Source organism: Diadema antillarum, unplaced genomic scaffold (assembly GCF_040938485.1).
Source record: "Diadema antillarum isolate AM-2024a unplaced genomic scaffold, OU_Dant_1.0 seq00000059_RagTag, whole genome shotgun sequence".
Classification (NCBI taxonomy): domain Eukaryota; kingdom Metazoa; phylum Echinodermata; class Echinoidea; order Diadematoida; family Diadematidae; genus Diadema; species Diadema antillarum.
This window is the reverse complement of record NW_027271164.1, coordinates 1,364,086-1,384,750: the sequence shown is the minus strand read 5'-3', so window position 1 is coordinate 1,384,750 and position 20,665 is coordinate 1,364,086. Positions and strand designations below refer to the sequence as shown.

The 20,665-nt window shown below is 37.5% G+C and overlaps 1 protein-coding gene across 1 annotated transcript; it reads left to right on the top strand.

Annotated features, from left to right (window-relative positions):
- Positions 1-204: 204 nt before the first annotated feature.
- On the top strand, positions 205-14,624 carry LOC139725791 (methanethiol oxidase-like). Its single transcript, XM_071636871.1, has 10 exons — positions 205-358; positions 3,167-3,342; positions 7,556-7,744; positions 8,411-8,531; positions 9,061-9,252; positions 10,106-10,287; positions 11,062-11,140; positions 11,643-11,764; positions 12,525-12,709; positions 14,210-14,624. Exons 1-10 carry the CDS (start codon positions 355-357, stop codon positions 14,412-14,414), a joined length of 1,455 nt encoding a protein of 484 aa, XP_071492972.1. The 5' UTR covers positions 205-354; the 3' UTR covers positions 14,415-14,624.
- The last annotated feature ends 6,041 nt before the right edge of the window (positions 14,625-20,665 follow it).

The window sequence follows — 20,665 nt, the reverse complement described above, 5'->3', positions numbered from 1 at the left end:
AACAAATGACATGGGGAGAAAATAGTATATCGACTTTGTCCTCGCCCTCTTGAACTGAAATACGCAGGTAGCACCAACCAGGCAAAAGCAAAAGGAAAGATTGCATGTCACTTCCAATATTAGTTCCGTGTGGTGTGACACGATCCCCAGTATAGTGGCCGAGCAGACAGTTGGATTCTAAAATCATTCATGCGGTGAGCGGAAGGCTGTTCGCAAGGTTCACGAGATAGGTAGAGGACACCCACTGTCAGCAGGTAGACGCATGACAAGCTAATCAGTCTTTCAAAGTTCTCTTCCTCTCAGTTATCATTAACATCAAGACATCGGTCAACGAAGGATTTCCTCGCTTTCATCATGGGTAAGCTCTCTCTGTATTCTTTTAAACGAAAGTATGCCGTATGTTTTGAAGAGAATCAAAGTATTGAAAAGTTTACTTGCCTATTGACTTTTCGCTTTGAAAAACCACTTCGTTCAAAGACAGAAATGGTGGTTTGTGCAGCGATTGGTACAGAGATTTTGTAATGTCATTTTATTCTTCTTCTTTTTTACTTACTATATGGAAATAAATGTATTGAATTCATATTCATTAATGAAGAGCACAAACCATGCGCATGAAAACTATGTTATTTTTATACGCTTATTTTTATACGCTCGGTCGCGGTATATTTTTACTCGAATGTATGAAAATAATCTGACATATGCACTAACATCATTGATTGAGCTATCACCACCTACTAAATGCCAATAATAATTGATCATTATGACAAAAATGATTAAGTAATTTGGAAAGTAAAGATAGTGATGATAGGGCATATTATGTCTACTGTGATAGATCATCAAAATATTTTGCAGAAGGCGTGATGATTAGTTTCAGTAACATTTTCTGTCCTGTTACGTTTATGTATTAATATATTTGTCAATAATCCAAATGATCGATTAGAGGGTTTCAGGTATCTTTTATTTGCGTTCAGAAACCACATTACTCATGCAAGTACAAATGGAAACACAGAAGTGAATTTCGCTGTATACTATGCAACGGTCATTGTCGTCTCCCCATACGAGGAAATGAGGTATGAAAAAAATTACCTTGCCTCTTTCATCGTTATGCTCGTCTATAATTGATTCGTTGATAGGAATGTCAACGTCACGAGCAACGGGCGCAATAAACATACAATCAGGTAGTAACCGCATGCTCGGCGTTGTTATTGTTTGTATAGGGGACGTACCTTTAGTCTCTCCCAGCCGGGGAAAAACTCCGATGTTTGTATTTGTTTGGGGTCTCAAAGGCTAGTTTGAGTACATACAATTAGAATGTCCACAACTTTGACGAAGCGATCAAATGCTGTTGAAGCTGAACGCAGTTATTCGGTCCTTTGGGGTTCCTCGTAAAACTCTATACATGTAACTGATATCATCATTGTGACACTTATTTATAATGGTCGACAGAAGTCAAACACACGTTGACGAAAATAATTATCAAACTATGTTAGCTGTTACATCACAAGACGCAGAGCAGTTGCTTGAATACATACCAGTATACATGTTAACAGGCTGCACCTATACACTGCGTTAAACGTGTGCACTGTGCATTCCCTTCACTTTCCTAAATTTTACTTCGTGATCGGTCAAACCCTCACAGTTATTAGTAGCTGTCAAGAGAAAAAAAAACAGAGCAATGACAACGATACGAAAGAAAGCTTGAAAGTTAAAAAATTGTTGTTAAAACATGAATCAATAAGTATTCAACCTGCAAACTGACAATAAAGTAACAACAGCAACAACAACGAAAGACCACACAATGCGCAGGAACATTCACGTCAGTGCATGTTAATGCTATTATAGCATATAGACGATTGTCTTCGAACTGTTTATGCAATATGACATTAGCATACAAGATCCATGCATGCGTAGTGATATCGGTGCATTCTCAGTGGATTAGTCGGTTGTGTTCCTGGTGGCAAATTTTCAAAACAAAAGTCTTTTAGTTGATGACGATTAGAGCACTATTCTAATTTGATATCTTTCTTCTCTTCGCCATCTTTTTATTCATTTGATATCATAAGGTTTTAAAACAGGAAACGAAAATCAGTCACACCGACATCAGATCATTTCGTTTGCTGGGGGAAAAAAACAACATTGAAGAAACATATAGAGTCGCTCTCGACTTCCTTACAAGACACCAGACTCACACCCTCCAAGGAGCTTCTGCTTGGTCTTATTCAAACACTACTGATCTCACAACAAGCAACTATCTTTTATTCAGGTCCTGTCCTCCGTACGACGACAAGCTGTTGGCATAATGTTTATAGGGGGATAATAGGTAAGAACCTTGCCTATACAACAATGGAACAAAGGGACATAGTAGTAAACACTAGACAACATGTATTACAAAGAGGAGACAACAAACGAAACACCTGAATTGCCGGGGAAGGACGATAGCTGGGCAATAGACAAGGAATAAGGATAACAATTACTGCTGTATAATATCAGTGACCAGCACTAAGCTATTTGTATGTGTTTCTACAAGGAGCCCTGTATATTGAACTTTATGATAAAGCGTCTTCAATCTAAGTTTATATCTGTGTGAACAATTGCTGATAACAAGACATAGGCCTACTCGACTATGAGCTACCCTATGCAGGACAGGTCGCTGACCCTATTTTTGCAGATGAAACAAAATGCAGCTTTAGTGCTTTAAAAATGGTTCCAAAATGTGAGTTAATGATAGAAACCACCAACTTAAAAATGTTAATTTCGATGCGGAAGTATTGTTAAACATACAAAATGTGCACAATTAATAAAATTGTTTCTAGAATAAACTGCATGCGACAGTTATGACTTATTGAGAAAAAATAGTGATACAGTGTATCTCCTTATATTGTCCAAACATCTGAATGTATTCATCAAGATGCACATAATCAGGTGGCGGCGATGCTGGTCGGATCAAAGAAGGACCTCCGTTCATAGTCCATGTGTGTAGTAGGTCCACGCTTATACACTATTACACAACCTTTGAAAAGTCCATGGAGAAAATGAGACCGGAGCAATTGCCGCATTAGCAAATTTATGAAGTTCGAAGACAAGAAGAATTGAAATATACGATGACACACACAAAAAAACACGATCTAATTCATAGATATTTGTCGAAATTGGGTTTACTTTTCAGCCAACCCAAAGCAACTCCGACGTCTTTTCAGCCATCCAACAGAAGCCATGGAGGAGGGAGGTTGTGAGCAGCTCCTTTACGTAGCGTGTTCTTCATACAGTCCACCGGGTAGCTCGCCGAGACCCGACTTTCTCGCCACGGTGGACGTGGATCCACAGTCATCGTCTTATGGAGAGGTACCCAAAGCGTTCAACATTCTCTATATTAATACTGTGACAAACGAAACATGTACGAATGGATGTACTGGGTGTTACAAAAAAAAAAATCGAAACTATACATCAGCTAACACTGTTATTGATATGGGTAAGAATAGCTGAAGAGTGTACGATTTAGTTGGAGGTGATTTGAATATAACAGCACGAATCAGTTTCATTAAATCCATGATTCATTTTGAAGTTAAGTTCCGGATTCTGGTCAAAATTGAACCCTCTGTAGAAAATTAGACTTTACACAGGAACCAATTCTATTAGGTGTATGTGTGTGTGCTTGCAATGACCCAGAACAACAGACATGAATACCACGAATACCACCTTTTCAGAGCTTCTGGGCCCTGTTGCATAAAACCCTTACCGCTGGACTTACCGCTCCTTTCTAGCGGTAAGTCTTCAAATTAGCGGTAAATGTTATAATCCTTGATGCTGATTGGCTGTGACGCCTAATTTTGACGGTAGTTAACCATTGAAATTCAACGGTAAGTTTTATGCAACGGGCCCCTGATCTCTTGCTCCAAGGCACATGCATGCTTTATTAATCATTCATGATGGATTGCCCTGGGCACTGCATGCTAGTCTGAATTATGGTTAAGAGTAAAATGCATACACATGAAAAAAGTAACTACATGTTTTAAAGGGGTCGTTGGTTGAAACCCAATTTCAGGTTTCTAACATTTTTTAGTGAGATAATGAGAAACATCTTAGAAAATATGAAAGAGCATGTAATTCCATGAGGAATTCAACGTATATTTGATAAAAATTGGTTTTGAAATGGCTGAGATATCTTAAAAAGAGCGATTCTAATAAAGTGTGGGACCTACGTTTTATTACGATCACTTTGTTTTACTTTGTTTTTGGATGTTTCAGTCATTCCAAACCTGATTTTCATCAAATAATCTTTGAATTCCCCTTAAAATGGTATGCTCTCTATTATTTCATAAGTGTTTTCTTGGTATCTTGCAAAAAGTTAAAAGCCCAGTTCTCACTTCTACCAATACTGTACCATCCCTTTAATGTTTTTGCATACACTACATTTCAGGATGAAAAAAAGACTAGCTGTGATAGTGGAATTTCTCATGAATATGTAATATAGCATTCAAACCCCGACCATTCAGGACCACTGTCAGGGTGTTTACACACTCCCATACACACCAAGTTATTGACCCCTGTGTAAAATTCAAGTTTTGTACAGAGGGTGGAAAATAGAGCAAAATATGAAATCTTACTTGATTATAATATGCCACGTTATTGTTATTACAGACATTCAAACGAAAACACAGTAAATGTTATCCTTGGCGTCAGTTATTAGAGCGTGTAGTCCCTATTTAACTTATCAAGAAAAGCAATTGATCATTGGATTTTAGAACGAATCATGATGATAACGTTAAAGCCACTGGACATATACCATATCGTTTTAGTTTCATTCCTCATTCTACAGAGATGGTGACAGCAATGCATAGTATAGAAACGTTAAACAACCATACTTTGATATACCACATTATATTCAAATTAAATGACTGGTAAAACAATGCCACTGAAAACAAAAGTACCTTAAGAAAACTAATCGTTCTATCTGAATCAACAAAATACACATTACTCTGTTGATTCCCTGTGTACCATTATTGGCTCTAGGAAGTTGCTTTTGATTATTGCGTTTAAAATCAAACCCAATTACTTAAGTCCCTTGAGCTTTTTGAAAGGAGTAACATAGGATTGTTAAGTCACAGATAGTCTTCCTTTTTAGTTGGGCGTATCACAAATATAAGGCTCTGATTTTTGTGAAGTGGGGTTGGGTAGGGGGTGGGTTGTATTAATAAGTTTATATGATTATTGATCTCAAAGGTTATGTAAGGCAATGCTATACTTCTGGTCAAAATTGACATTAAGACTGAACCAGTTGTTTTTAATCAATGTAGTAATTGAATATTGCAATACTTGTAATGTGTTAGTTTTGTGTAGTTTATACTTGAGTCCTATCTAGGTTTTGTAATTTTGTATTTTGCATTCAAATATTCATATTCACTCTTCTATGACGATAATTATTATGAACCAGCTGAAAATAACCGATGCCTGATTTTAGTACGGTGAATAAATAAAATGAATGTATAATGAATGAGCGATATACACTTTCGTTTCAAAGTTTGTTTTGGAGGACTTGATAACTTGAGTTGAGTTCAAAACCTTCCCAGTCTTGCTTCTATAAGCAGACTGTTTGCAAAAACCCATGATGACATGGCTGTTATCAGTGAGAGGAAATTAATAGCATCGTCATTCGAATCCGAAAAGTATCCGATAATTCCGGGTCGGACGTGTGTTTCCTTCCTTGTCCAATGCGTTTCACTGTTTACAAATCTTCTTGTTTTAGTGTTAGATGTTTCACTTTATTTTCAGGCGAACTTTTGTAACCATAAAGACTCAATCTACACCTTTCTAAAAGATATCAAACACATAGACATACTTCTTTCAGTAGTCATCCGATATGTATCGGCAAAAACTTGCTGGTGAAAGTGAAACGAACTTGTAATAATTATTAAAGACTGAATTTACACAGGCTTACACCTCATATTTTCATAGGCCCAATGTCCCTGACAAGCTGTTCTGTAAAGTCATTTAGACTTGTTTACTCCTTAGTTTTTAGCACGTGGACAGTGTACCTCTGGATAGCCCTCGTTTATGAATAGTTTGTTAATTTTGCTTCGGAGGCACTCATGTTTAATCTAAACAGCCAGAAAGTATAGTCTTTTTGTAAGGGGGGGGGGGGGGGGGGTAGGGAGCACTCAGTTCTATGTGAAGGGTCACGATCTCATAAAGTACTTTTAACAAAATCAACCAATGTTATCAAAATTCATTTAAGTTTATACGCCTTAACCATAAGTTGATGATTAGTAGAATCAATCAAAACATCCCCTTAAAAAGAAAATAATGCATGCAGCAAAAAACATGAAACTGAAATATTACTGGTCAAACCAATGGGCCACACACATCACAATACCCCTGGCTTAACCCAATTTTTGTTGGTCAAGGAAATTATGTCAACATCAAGGAAAATGCCAATGTGAGTGTTGTAGAGATTATGACATGTACTTTATGTTTGCTGCAGTATATATATCGTGGGTGGTATATAAAAGACACAGAGGGCACACAAGCTGAGACCTACCAACAAGTCTTGTTTGTCAAAGGGTAAAGTTATTGAGCGCCACTTGAAAGTTCACGAATGCACTCAGGGTTCAGTAAGTAGTCGGATTGTTGGATCGTTAATAGAGCGAAGTACATGTATGATTTCGAATATTGATGTAAATTGGGCCTCACAACAGTGACTATATAGGATTGGGATTTTTCTATTATTATTGTAGTTCTTGTCGTTGTCGTTGTTTTTTGTTTTTACTGACTGTTCTGAAGAATTCACACTACTTTTTATGTCTGCGTATAACTTGATCTATTCTGGTTCAAAGTCTTCTATTGTCGGATCATTACACATGCCTTCAATGATACCAACGAGCCGCACGATCATAAAACATATCAACTGGTGAATGAAAACAAGTCAGTAAAATGCAAGTCACGTTGCAACCCTGATATTAAAAAAAATAACGTAAGGACCTGATAATAAGCAGGTTTCTTTCTATAAGAACTGAGACCAGTGGTAAGTTGCGAAGGATATCATGCTGCGCTGATAGAGTTAATTTGTTTAGTGATTTTATATGATTCGAAGCAAATTAGTTTTGAGTCTCTATCCCATGCTCTCGAGGAAGTGATATTTCATAAGCCGAGTCCATGTCTCCACAAGTGTTGGCATCAAGTTTGCGTTGACCGATACAATTAATCATACTATTGAACGTATACGGGAACAGCTAAGAGTATTTTTCCTCCATAACATCTCACTATCGAGATGAAATTTTGGTAGTCCATTAATATTGTATGTAGTTTTGTAAAGTTTACCCGGATTATTGTATCTGAGAAATGATACTGTTTCTCTCTATTTCCCAAATGAAAATTAATGTAGGTATCCTAGTTACGCTGTTATTCCTGAACCTCTGGCGTTGCTCAGGGTACACTGTGGTCTAATTCACAATGCTTAGCAGCAGGAAACTGTGTAGCGATCCTTTATCTACTATTTGTGTGTGTGTGTGTGTGTGTGTGTGTGTGTGATTTGGATATTTGTGACTTGTCATTCACTCAGGTTATTCATCGGCTCAACATGCCTCATGAGGGAGATGAGATATCTAATCTCGGCTGGAACACATGCATGAGTTGCTATGGAGAAGACGAGAACGCAAGCCATGAGATGTTAGTCATTACCAGTCTCAAATCATCTCGTGTCTACGTGGTCAATGTAGCCTCCGACCCCAGGTCGCCTGTTATCCAAAAGGTTAATTTACGTAACCATGGTAACATTCATGATTGTATCTTCCTGCTACCAGCATCTTGTGTGTTTGCAAACATGATACCAGAAGTGTTATCTGTCATCTGGCCATACCACCATTTCTAAATGTCAAATACAGAAATTCACTACTAAAGTCAAATATTTTCCAAAACCCTGAGCTGAGCTGCCTCTAATTCAGACAGTTCTTGATTTACAAGTGGTAGCTCAAATGTCTCTAATCTAAATGATCATATGCCCAAAGTCACTACTGTTGGATGGGTTTGAGTCTCAACACTCTGATGGAGTTGTTACTAGCAACGATGAATGAAACCAATTTGTTCGATAGCTGACATTTTTCACTGATTTTGATTGTGCGTCTATACAAGTTTTAATCGAGACATGAAATTACAAACACAGCCTTATTGCTAAAGTGAAAACTGGAACTGAACTTGTATGCCAATTATTTTCTTTCTCAATACTTTTCTGGCTAAACAAAGGTAGATAATAGATTGAGAGATATCATATTTTTCAATCATTGGCAGGTAATACATAACAGACTTCAGAGTACACGTGGTTTAAGAAACTGGCTAAGTCTGTTACTAAGTGATTAGCCCTGAGCATCACACGGATTCTAAACTTTATCCGGGGAATTACCTTCTTGCTCTAAACAAGGTCATTGAAGACGACACGATCCGAGAGAGATCCGGTCTGACCAGTCCTACGACCAGCCATTGTCTGGGATTCGGTCAAGTCATGGTCAGTGCGTACGACAAAGACGAGACGGACAATAAAGGTATATGAGTGGACCTTTGCTCTCAACTTGAAAAGAATGGGTACGATTTTCATATAGCAATTATGATTCCTGCGATATGACATGATTTGATGTGATTTGACATTTGATATGTCATGTGGTTATGGTACATGATTTACGATATGACATGATGTGTTTTATACCATATGATCGTAAGGATGTATAATAAAGATGATCTATACAAATACGTCGTTTCATTGACAAATAAAAGTCCTAATTTTCTTGTTTAATTTCGGCGGCCCTATATGTGAAATAGTACCTTCTGCAGTAGCATGTAGACATGACATCATTCATAGTGAAACTTAAACAATCTTCGCTCTAAGAGAATGATGGAAAAGCCGTCAACCAAGAGACCAGTAGATGAAACCACGTTCTAGCTTTCCCAGAGATGCACTTTATTACATTTATTAAAAGTGCCAATTCCGAAGCGGTTGCATTTGAAAACTATGTATTGTATGATGTTTTTCTTCCAAGAAAGAGAGGATATTTTAAAACTCTGTTTTCTTTACAGGTGGTTTCATCGTCCTTGATGGCGAGAATTTAGACGTAAAAGAGCGCTGGGACAGCGGGGATGCCGCGAACGTCTTTGGCCACGACTTCTGGTACCAGCTTCTGACTCACAATGTCCTCATCAGCTCGGCCGGGTGGGGCCGCCGAGACATTTTTGACGGAAATATCACATTAGCAGAGGCGATTGTTTATGGTGAGCAACCTTAACCCAGCGAAGCAGGTCTGAGACCATGGTAGCTCCGTGATGTGATGGACCCTACAAACCTGTTGTTGTTGTTGTTTTAAAGGAAGAAAGAAGAGATAGAGAAAAATGGGGTCCTATACAAATAATTTACCCCAGACAACACTAACATATACCAAAACATTATAGATTTTAGAGATATAAACAAGAATATTAGATATACCAAGTCTCCACGAGGGAGCTCATGTCTCCACAAGGGAGCTCGTAATGTACGTCTCCACAAAGGAGCTCATTAAGTCTCCACGAGGGAGCTCATATTATGATATTGATGAATTATACCTCATATTCTTCACGCAAACTCAAATTCCTATACCATACACGCCTATACAATACACGCCCACAAACCTGCATCCCTAAGAGAAATTGTGATATCAAGGAAACAAAGGACATAAGCATAGAAAAGTCAAGACGAATTGATACTCATTTTTCTGTTATCAGACGAGAAGCTAATATGAATCACCTTGTGAAACAAACTCCTCCGTACAAATTATATAATACTGCATATGCAGTGTATTTGTACAACCGAAGACATTGGTTTGGGTACATCCAGATTTTTAGTCGGAAGTAAAAGAAATTAAACACGAAACTGCGCTTAATTTTAGCGATCCATCTTTTATCACACTTCATGACAAGTTTATTTCATATTGTGTACTTAAGAAATGTTTGTGATGCGTACTACGAATATTCAGTGATAAGATTGGCCGCAAACCTGTTTACAATAATTGCAACTATAAGCAGATTTTACAGTGAATGAATAACAAAAAGATCATACGCATAAAACATAAATACGTGTATTCGTTTCCAGGTACGAGCAGTCACACTCTTCACGTATGGGACTTTGAGAAACGGACTGTCGTTCAGACGGTGGATCTCGGCCTTGGTGGCGCTGTTCCCATGTCCGTCAGATTTTTGCACGACGCAGACAGAGACGAGGGGTTCGTGTCGTCTGCTTGTGGTGATGGCATCTTTCGCTTCTACAAGACTACTGTGAGTCTTATCTCCCTCCCCCCTCCCTCTCTCTCTCTCCATCTCTCCCTCCCTCCTTCTCTTTTCTTTTTTCTTTACATTAAATTTCACTCTAAAAAAGTGTCACGTTCCACATGTCACAACACCGAACATTAAAGGTACTGTTTACCATTGGGAGCAGTGATTTTAAAAAAAACCTTGTTCGAGATATCCCACATCTGATGCATAATTCTTCTATGTGTAGGTCAGTTGTAACCCAAGACATCCTAACATATAAACATTTCTTAATTAAGCCTAGAATATGCGGAGATATCACTATTTTCTTGACTAAATCACAACTGTTGGACAGGTTTGCCGTAGAAACATTTCTATTATAACTGTATTGTTCACATTTCGTATATTTAACACTACTTAACGTTGATTATTCTGATTCAAATTTTTACATTGGTTGCTTCTATCCCTAACTCACAACTTAGAACTACTTTGAAGCACTAAAGCTGGGTTTTCGTTTTATCCGCAAATGGTAAACAATTATTTAAGCCAACTAATCCTCTCAGAACCGCCGGTTTACAATCTGGTCGGCGCGCCGCGGCGATGGTACTGACATGATAATATAATGTTGAAGTGGTATAGTTACCCCAGCTATTATTCTTTCATATAATAGCTACATTTGATTTCTTCTCAGCATTTAAGTTCCCTTGTAGTGCAATTCTCTTAAAAGCGTACTATTATTATTCATAGAACACAATAAAGGTGACCCTTTTCTCGATTTCCAATTTCTATCTTTGTCCCCAGGAGAACACATGGAAAGCGACCAAAGTAATCAGCACACCCCATCAGAAGATCGAGGGAAATGCTCTTACGTCATTACCAGGTATCCAGTGCGTGTTGGGAAGTTCGATAATTTATGGGCAATGTATGCGCCCGCATCTGCAAATGTGAAATAGAAATTAGAATTGCACTAAAATGATATACATTTTTAGTTTTTCCATTTATGTTTTCAGGAAGAACTTAATAAATGAAATGAATAACAAATACAAAGCAATGCCACACACACACACACACACACACACACACACGCACATTTTTTACACACACACACACACATCATACACATATGCACATGCAAATAGTCTACAGACATAGTAACAAAGCCATTTTCCAAATAAAAATCATGCCGTTGGTCCTCACTTTAAAATGGACAACTGGAAATGGATTATATAGCTTAGGGAAAAAAATGGACATATTGCACACAGTTCAGTCAAGCGAAAGTGAAAATGAAAATAATATGTATATGATTATATTCGAATTAATTCATTTCCATTTTCTAAGAAGATTCGGATTTTTATCAGTGTTTTCTCTATCTCTACCAATAGCTATGACGACAGATATGGTACTCTCCCTGAATGATCGATATCTGTATTGCTGCAACTGGCTACAGGGTGACGTGAGGCAGTACGACATAACCGATACCCAGAAACCTCAGCTAGTCAGTCAGGTATGCAAGACAGTGATTAGCAAAGTATCAAACAGCGATAATTTAACGGAAATCCAAACTTGACTTGTTAGCACCAGGAAGCAGTGTAAGTGTTTGCTGGGATAGGTGTATACATGAGGATGTCCGCTTGACTTCATACTATTTCAATCACGTGACACACTGTTTCAATAGTAACCAGAAATTAAAATAAGCATGAAGTTAAAACTCTGTGTGTCTTTTTATTACCACGGATGCTAAACTGGAATTGGAATAAAGCAAGATCTGAGCTTACATTTTAGATATTATGAGCCAATGCAATATTTCATTCGGGGTTTTTTTCTTCTTCTTTTTTGTTGGTAGTTGTCAATTACCATGGTCATGTAGATACGATAAGGGCTCAACATACGCATATCAAAACAAAACAAAAAATAAAGACATCATTGATCTACCTACCAGGAAACCTATTTTGTTTTTTGGGGTTTTTTTTTTTAGTTTATGGTCAAACACGTCAGCCTGTCAACGCTGTAGAATTGCATTGTCTCCCAATCCCTTACCTTTGAATACGATAGGAAAGTTTTCGTTGATTTTCTGGGGAAAAAAATCCACATTTTTAACCCCCTATTAAAGGTTGTACGAACTGATCTGTTCACAATCATGACAATATTAGATATCAGACCTGCAAGGTCATTAATCAAGATGCGATATAATGATAACATCGCGGTATGTTAATTTGTTATCATGATCATCGTCATAACTGAACTATTACGTTTCAACTGTCCAGCTGTACCTTACCAGAACTAGTGACAAAGCTAACGAAATCATCAGCCGGTCGGAAGTTGAGGTCAAAGGTCGTAAGATTCCTGGTGGACCAAGTAACATTACCTTAAGCCTGGACGGAAAACGTCTCTACGTCACCATGTCTCTCTTCAGCAAGTGGGACGCAGAAATCTATCCAGAAATGACGAAGTGAGTCAGATTTTTGTTTTTTGATGTTTTCAGAATAATTACTCTGGATATCAACTCTGGATATATCGGGTTAATGTTACAGAATATTAACTCTGGAACTGAATTTCCAAACTAAATAATATGAAACTCTGTATATTGTACATCTGGTCAATATTTCAGAATATTAACTCTGGAACTGAATTTCCAAACTGAATATATAAAACTCTGTATATTGTACACTGCAAAAAGTCCGGTGTTAATAGTGAACACCGAGCTGGTGTTAAATTTTCGGTGCTCATTTATGGTGTTAAATTAACACCTACGGGTGTCATTTCCAAATTTTAAACTGTTTTTTTGAAGAGTTTCTTAGTAACTGCACTTCTTGTTGATTTTTAATTTAATACAAGACGATCAAGAATTTTACATCAAAATACTAGATTTTTGAAAAAATGTGAAAATAAATTTACACCAAAGTAACACCAGCTGGTGTGGTCCCTTATTGAAGCTAAACGGTCGTTAAACCATTGATATCAACACCAGCAAATATCAAATCAACACCATGTGGTGTCATTTTTGAATTAACACCAGTACAGTGTCAAAATAACACCAGGTACAGTGTCAAATTAACACCACGAAGTGTCAGGTGAACACTTTTCAACACCATCACAGTGCATTTTTAACACCTGTGGGTGTGGTCCTTTATTGAAGTTTGATCGGTGTTAGATTTAACACCCGTGGTGTTAAATCTAACACCGATGTTTTTACAGTGTATGTCTGGTTGATATTTCAGAATATTAACTCTGAAACTGAATTTTCAAACGAATTTTCAAACAAATAACTGATTTCAAGTACGTTCGACGAAAGATTGCATAACCTTTAATGCTTCGTCACATTTTGCATTCGGACGTGGCTTATAGGGTTAAAGAATAGTATATCTTTGTATGAATGCTTTGGTTCGATTCGGAGCAATTTACGTCTCGTATTTAGAACTACGCAGATTTTGAATGCTAATACACATGAATATTTTCAGCAATGTCATAGCCGTTGGTCACATGAAATCATTTCAGCAACAATTCACAACCGTCTGTCGTTTTAAATGTCACTCAGTGGATTTATGGCTGACTGCTGGCTACCGCACACTAGACGACTTTGCCACGATTCAGTGGCCTAGCACCTGGAAGTGTGACGTCACCAGCCTTAAATCGTAAAGATTGGACAAGTCGAATTTTCACGACCGGTTGTAGAACTTTCAGCCAATCACGCTGCAGTATATGCACTCGTAAGGCGTAAGCCTATACGTGGTCTGATCGCATAGTGTGCGGTGTCGAGTCGCTCGACTTGACGCGGCTTACCTCTAGAGTTATGCGACCGGTCGGGATCGTGTAGCCTGCGTTGGGCTTTGACATTTTTGGTCACTGCGATGATATTTCCAACCAAGGCATTGACAATGCAGCAATCTTTATGTGCCATTATGACGTAGGCTTGTAAGATTGGTAACACTACTTTCTGTCATTGTAACAGGAATGGTTCCACACTGGTTATGATCGACGTCGACACAGAGAACGGAGGCCTGTCTCTCAATCAAAACTTCCTCGTGGACTTTTCGCCTGACAGTGACTCGACGGCCCCAGCATGCCCAGTACTAGCTAAGCAGATGAGATACCCAGGTGGAGACTGTACTAGTGACATCTTCCTCTCACTTTGCTCTTTCACCCCTAAGAAATAAACAACAAGAACAAGAACAACAACAACAACAACAACAACAACAACAACAGCAGCAGCAGCAGCAACAACAACAACAAGGAACTATCAGCTCAGGTTTACACAAAGAGAATAAGCGTTTAATCGTATTGTATATAGCCAGCTGTTGTTAGAATTCTTTTTAAAAAAGGTGATTGTGACAAGAAGCTCGCATTTTCTGTTCTTTGTCAAAAATTCTGCGGTGAAAACATGAGTACATGGAAACGAAACGTTTTTATCTGGAGATTTTTTACAAACATTTTGCTAATTTCTTCATCGGTGAATCATTTTCTGCAGCTGAGAAGAAATATCTCATGATTGAATGCAGACTAATAACGGGTACAAGGGTTAAATTCGTTCAGAGCCTTCTTTTCAGAGCCTTCTCTCTGTTACCGAACTCATTAACTGTATAGCGCCCTCATCTCGTAAATGATGTAAAAGTTTGGAGAACGAAATCGTCAGCATTGACTCTCATACCTTGCATCACTTCTCTTTCTGGATATTTCGCAAGAGATCGAAAAAGTATGCTACACTTAATACGAAAAATCAACATTGGAAGATAGTTAATGCACCTTGAACCATTTCATCAGTAGCCCAGAATTACACGATGCAAAATTCACTGTGGTAATTGACTTCATTCAAACATTGATTCGGCATTCGATATTTTTCTACTAAAGACAAATGTCCTTGCGTTCAACGTGCAAACAACTTACCTGGTACTGCCCTGCGATCCACGATCCTTGATTATTTCTTACTATATTTCTTCTAGAAATGATTAATTTCTCGACAAAATGTAGTTATAAATATAAATCATAATTCTAGCGATATTCTGCATGTTTTATCTTTCTTGTGGTCGTTTCATAACTCTGATTAACGTGATTTTATGGTGACACCTGTTGAGATAAAAGTTGCCTTTTAAATTAATTTCAAGCTGGCAATGACAGTTACCCACGTTGGTTAATCATTCCTGCTTGCTATTCATTAATCATTGATTACTCAACAACATTGTGAAAACGTATCGAGAATATGTGTAGATGGGCCAATCATACAAATTGTTTGTTTGTTTCTTTCTTTCTTTCTTTCTTTCTTTCTTTCTTTTTTGTGGAAGCTGTTGTGTCGAACCACAGTTAGTAAGTGGCAACTGCGTCCTAACCCGGTTTTTAAGCAAACCCCTTTTATTAGCGTTATCAATTAACAAGCAGGTTATTCGCTATAAAATGGTCAATCACACATTGTGATCCGGGAATTACCCAAGAGTTTACACAGCTTGATAATGGCTCACAAACGCTAGCTGTAACTCCACGCCCGCACTATAGTAAACATATTATACGCCCTTTTGTTGTACAAGTTAGCATAGGACGTAATGTTGGTTGGACTCGGCAAGTCGCCGATATATCAGCGTGTATTTCATAAGGCTGAATTACCTGTCATTCTTCAGTAACCCTAAGAGGGTATCATTTGTGCATACTACAGAGGAAGTAGGATCAATAGAAACAATTATGTCCAAAAACAACTCATTCTAAATTAGTTTGAATGAAGAATTGACGGTTGTGCCAGTGTGGGATGGGTGATGGCTTTTGTTTTCTGATCTTTCTTTATACAATCATTGTGACAGTTGATATGAAACCATTTGAGGGCAAGATGCTCGTTTGAAGAAGCTTGTGGATCAGAAACTTGTCACCTGCTGTTGACAGGAAATTCACCGTATGTGGTTAAATCAGAAAATCGAATGGATTAGTATCGAACGAAATCAAACTGAGTTGAACATTTCAACTTTGTATGTTTCTGAATGTACACAATGTATGATCAGTTTTTTTTTTTGTAAGTATGCATTTAACCATGAACCTTGGAGGACGTGATTTTAACGATGTTACGTTTGCAATCTTGCCAACGTAAGATGAAAGACTCAATATCATAAAATGCAAGTTGTTGTGATGGTCAATATAAATCTAATCAAGGAGCTATTATAGCTCCTTGATCTAATCAATAACGCCGCAACTTAATGGAACTAAAAGTATTGCAAAATGTCGAATAGTCTTTGAAGAAATATGAATTCCTTGATAATTATGTTCGGTAATAATATGCACCAGGGATAGCTCAAAAGTTTCACTCAGGTTCGTTTCCTCCTTTAACTCTGCTTTCTCTTTCTCTCTTGCTATATCTAATCTATATATTTTCTTTAATTCCTCTCCATATATTATCATATTTATTTCTTTATATCATAAAGGTATATGATAATCTCGCTTTCATTTTCTCTTTTCGTTACACATATTTTTCTGTACGTACTGTTTAACTTATGTGAATAAGTATATTAATATATACTTTTACCACAGGTCATACATTTGTTATTGTATATAATATTACTTCAGGAGCCCATGGGAAACTAGCCCTTAAATGGACCACCTGCTGAAATAAATTCAAAAATGAACACGAAATAGAATTTGTACTCTGTTTAGATTTAGATCAGAAAATAAAATCTCTACACGATGTACAGTATCTAAGTATGACAGACACAGTAAGTTCATAGAGAAATGCCGCAACAACGTTCAATGCACCATCTGTATACTGTACAGCCTATGTTTAAGTCCTGTAGTTGCTAAGCTTTAACTAAACGATATTTTGAACTCATCAAGTTTTCAACGACAGATGACTTCAAATAATCACGTGGAATACAGCGCCAAATCAATGTTGTGTCCTTGTCAAATGCAAAGTGTACAGGCCGTGTTCGACTGTTCTGTGGGGAATACGATGTTCATCTGATTTGCCTTTAAGACAGGTTCACTTAACCCACCATTCCTTGTTTACATCATAGCCTGGCTAAGAAGAAAATATCATTGATGATAATAACAATGATAATACTGGTAATAATTTTCACCACATTATCATCAGATTGTGACCGACCTTTCATGACCATATAGTTTCGAATTCCAAAGAGTCGTTGCATATTTCGTTCAGCTTTCAGTATTAATGGTGACGCGTTTTTCTAAAGATGGTGTAAACCCCATAAAAACGATAACGTATCAACACCTTCGCTCTCACGGAATGCCGATGCCATTACTCCAAGTCAATGTTTGATAAATTGCATCTTATCGCAGGCGATTGCTGTTCCTCCACGATACCAAGTAACCGCTGCTTGCTGGAGTATTAAACTTAACATGCATTGTTACACATTCAGCGCGCCAAAAGTAATTTACTGGGGCGTTTTGATATGTCAGCTTACTTTCGGCATTATGATTGGAAAATTGCAATATTGCTCACGTCACCACCCTACTTCATCTCGGTAATTACGCCAAAGCAAACAAAGATATCTCGAGAAAACCATGCGGGCTACACAGCAATTTCCTTCTTCCCCATTGCAATGGTCTGTGTGTGCTATTTGTGAAACTACGACTTCCATACGCTACAGTGTGACGGGGTGGTGTAGCACAAAATGGCTGACTTTTGTTTTTTGTTTTTAAACTTCACAACATTGATTCCACTCATTTCATAGAAGGATGTCAATCAAACAACATGGTTTTTAAAGTCACAACTGATGATAAATTTACTCGATGTGCAGAGGTTCAGTGTGATCACTTGGGTCATCAATAAACAAAATACATGTTAATAAGTTATTGTTATACATGGAAAATGCACATTGTATTTATTTCTACTTCATGAGTATTATAATATCAGGAAGGTGATCATCCCCTGATTACCTGCACCGTAATTTCCTCTGTTGACACTGACTTAATGTTGAATATGTGCTCTTGTGTGTTATTTTAAATGTACGGCAAGGTCCCGTTTGAAAATCAGCCCTAACTATGGCTGAAGGGTAGTCCTTTTTATGAGCTGAGAATGAATAAATAAAAGGAAACATTCTGAATATGCAATCCGAGATTATGAGGTATTTTTTGTGTGTATGCTGCGTGTAAACATAGCTGACTTTATTTTGTGTGCGTATTTGAAAATGTAAATACTTGTACTTGACCATCTAACGTATTGGAATGAAAGAGGAAAAACATCAGCATAAAACACACACACACACCCAAAATGAAGCTATTCGGCATCTCATGCATGCAGTGCACGTCAAAATGTAATGATGTGATACCGTACTCATTATAAACAGCTTCCATACTCGTCAATTTCAACGCACAGCCATATCACAGAGGTAAAAGAAAATTCGAAACGAAATGGTTATAAAATGGTCACAAGGAATCAATCTATAGAGTGTAATGATAGCATTTTGGAGTGTATAACCGGATCCTTTTTTATGAAGAGCAACGTCGTTAACTCAACTAAACTATACTCGTTGTTTGTACAGTGATGATAATAATAAAAAAATGCCGTATGATTGACACAGCGTTGATTTCACAGTGTTAAAATTGTGCATAATTAGATTATGGTTTGCATTAAGCAAGGAGTTATTTTTGTTTTTGTTTTTAGTCAATAAAGTACTCATTCGACTTCAGATTAATCAACCGCCGCAGTGTATGATAACGATCATCTCGGATGCTTCATCGTTTGTGCAATGATAAGTCTATGGCAAAGGGAAAACCACTAAAACCAAGAGAAAATCCGAAAGTCCCGGATGAAAACAGATTCATAGTGCAGAAGCACAGTTGCTACTGTATCGTGTCTGTGTATACAAATGCTATTAGAACTACACCACAGGTAGCGTGACGTTCAGGTCACTTGCCGTTGGGGTCAACCTTTATATAGTTTCTGGAGAGGTTGTGAGTTATTCATTAACATAATCTCTAAATATACTGTCAATACTTGCCATTGTTAATGTGATTTTTTTCGAAGCTATAGGGGAGCCTTAATGGACGAGCACAGATAAGACTTTGGGCCTTAATTCGATAGTTTCATTTGGTGATGTTTTGTGGGAGGTATATACCGCAGAATGTCAGATAGACGTTTATTACCAGAATCAAGTAGATTGATTCGTTTCTGATAAAAACAAAACAAACACACAGGCACGCACTACGCAAACTAAAAATGAATCTGGATCTTTTTTGGACGCACAATCTTCATTCTTTCTGTAAGTTCGATTTGGCAAACAAGTTCAAATTTACAATTCAAACACCGTCAAATGCGTTCGTAAATTGTTTTACATTTTTAACATTTATCTGAAATTGTAGCATGGCCCAATGTAGAAAACACTCTGAAGACAATGGATTTACAAACGTTGACATATTTTGAACCCTCAGATTTAACGTGTTTATGTCACACATTCCTCAGATTGGGGAGCTCAAAAGTCAAGTCTTACATAGATGGCAATGGAAAGTATGGAAATACCTAATGTTATCATAGGCTATCAGATTTTATCCATATGAGCATTGTGTCGTATTTTGATTTTGATCAAGGTTCAAAGCTTTGCCATACTCATCTAATCCTGTAGTAAGGGTTGCATATATATATATATATATATATATATATATACTGTATAATGTTGAAAACTCGGAATTACCCGGATAGCGGGTGATAGGAGGGCAACATAGGAGCAGACCTTATTTTTAATTTGTTTTGTTTTATATGTATGCAGCAAATCATAGGAAATTCTAAGAACTTAACTATCGCGTGTTACATCACATCAGATAGAACCCATGTGTTGTGGATATTAGAAATTTATCATTTATTTTGTTCTTATATCCATTACAGAGGTCATGTATCCATGCACTTTGCTGCGATGTTAATCTGACAACCGAGTGCAACTCTAGACATAGCGTTTATAATCCTACCAAAATACCTTTGATGATATCTGGTACATTTCTCGCTGTGATCGAGTGAAACAGTGTATATGTTGAGCTTAAATGACTATAGTTGCGTTGCTAATATTTCATATAATATATTCATACGTATACATTGGGGTGGTGGGTAGCCGTTACAAAGTTGAAAATCATATCATTATGCTCCCTTCTCTTCCTCTTCCTCTTCTCTCCTCCTCCCCATGAAGGTGATAAGCTAAAGGGTCATTAGAAGGCGTTATCTGAGAGAACACCGACAAGTCAATATACGTAGCTGGCTGAGAGATACTTGTCATAAGTCCACTAGTTGTACAATGTGTTGACAAAGTGGTTTCGTTTAACCACTTGGGTATCGGTCGTTACACTTCTCTGGGCATAGTGAATCACGAGACATTATATTCTGACCCACTGTCCGCCCTGTATCTGCATCGTCAACTCTTACCATCTCCCTAGAGTTAATAATTCAAAGACGTTTAATAACAGTCGTGAAATCCTAAACCAGATTGCCAGG

Excerpts from the sequence above, each read along its gene's own strand:
- LOC139725791 (XM_071636871.1), top strand. Across the intron at positions 9,253-10,105 it reads AGCAGAGGCGATTGTTTATG|GTACGAGCAGTCACACTCTT; the intron begins GTGAGCAACCTT and ends ATTCGTTTCCAG. Across the intron at positions 11,141-11,642 it reads TGCTCTTACGTCATTACCAG|CTATGACGACAGATATGGTA; the intron begins GTATCCAGTGCG and ends CTCTACCAATAG.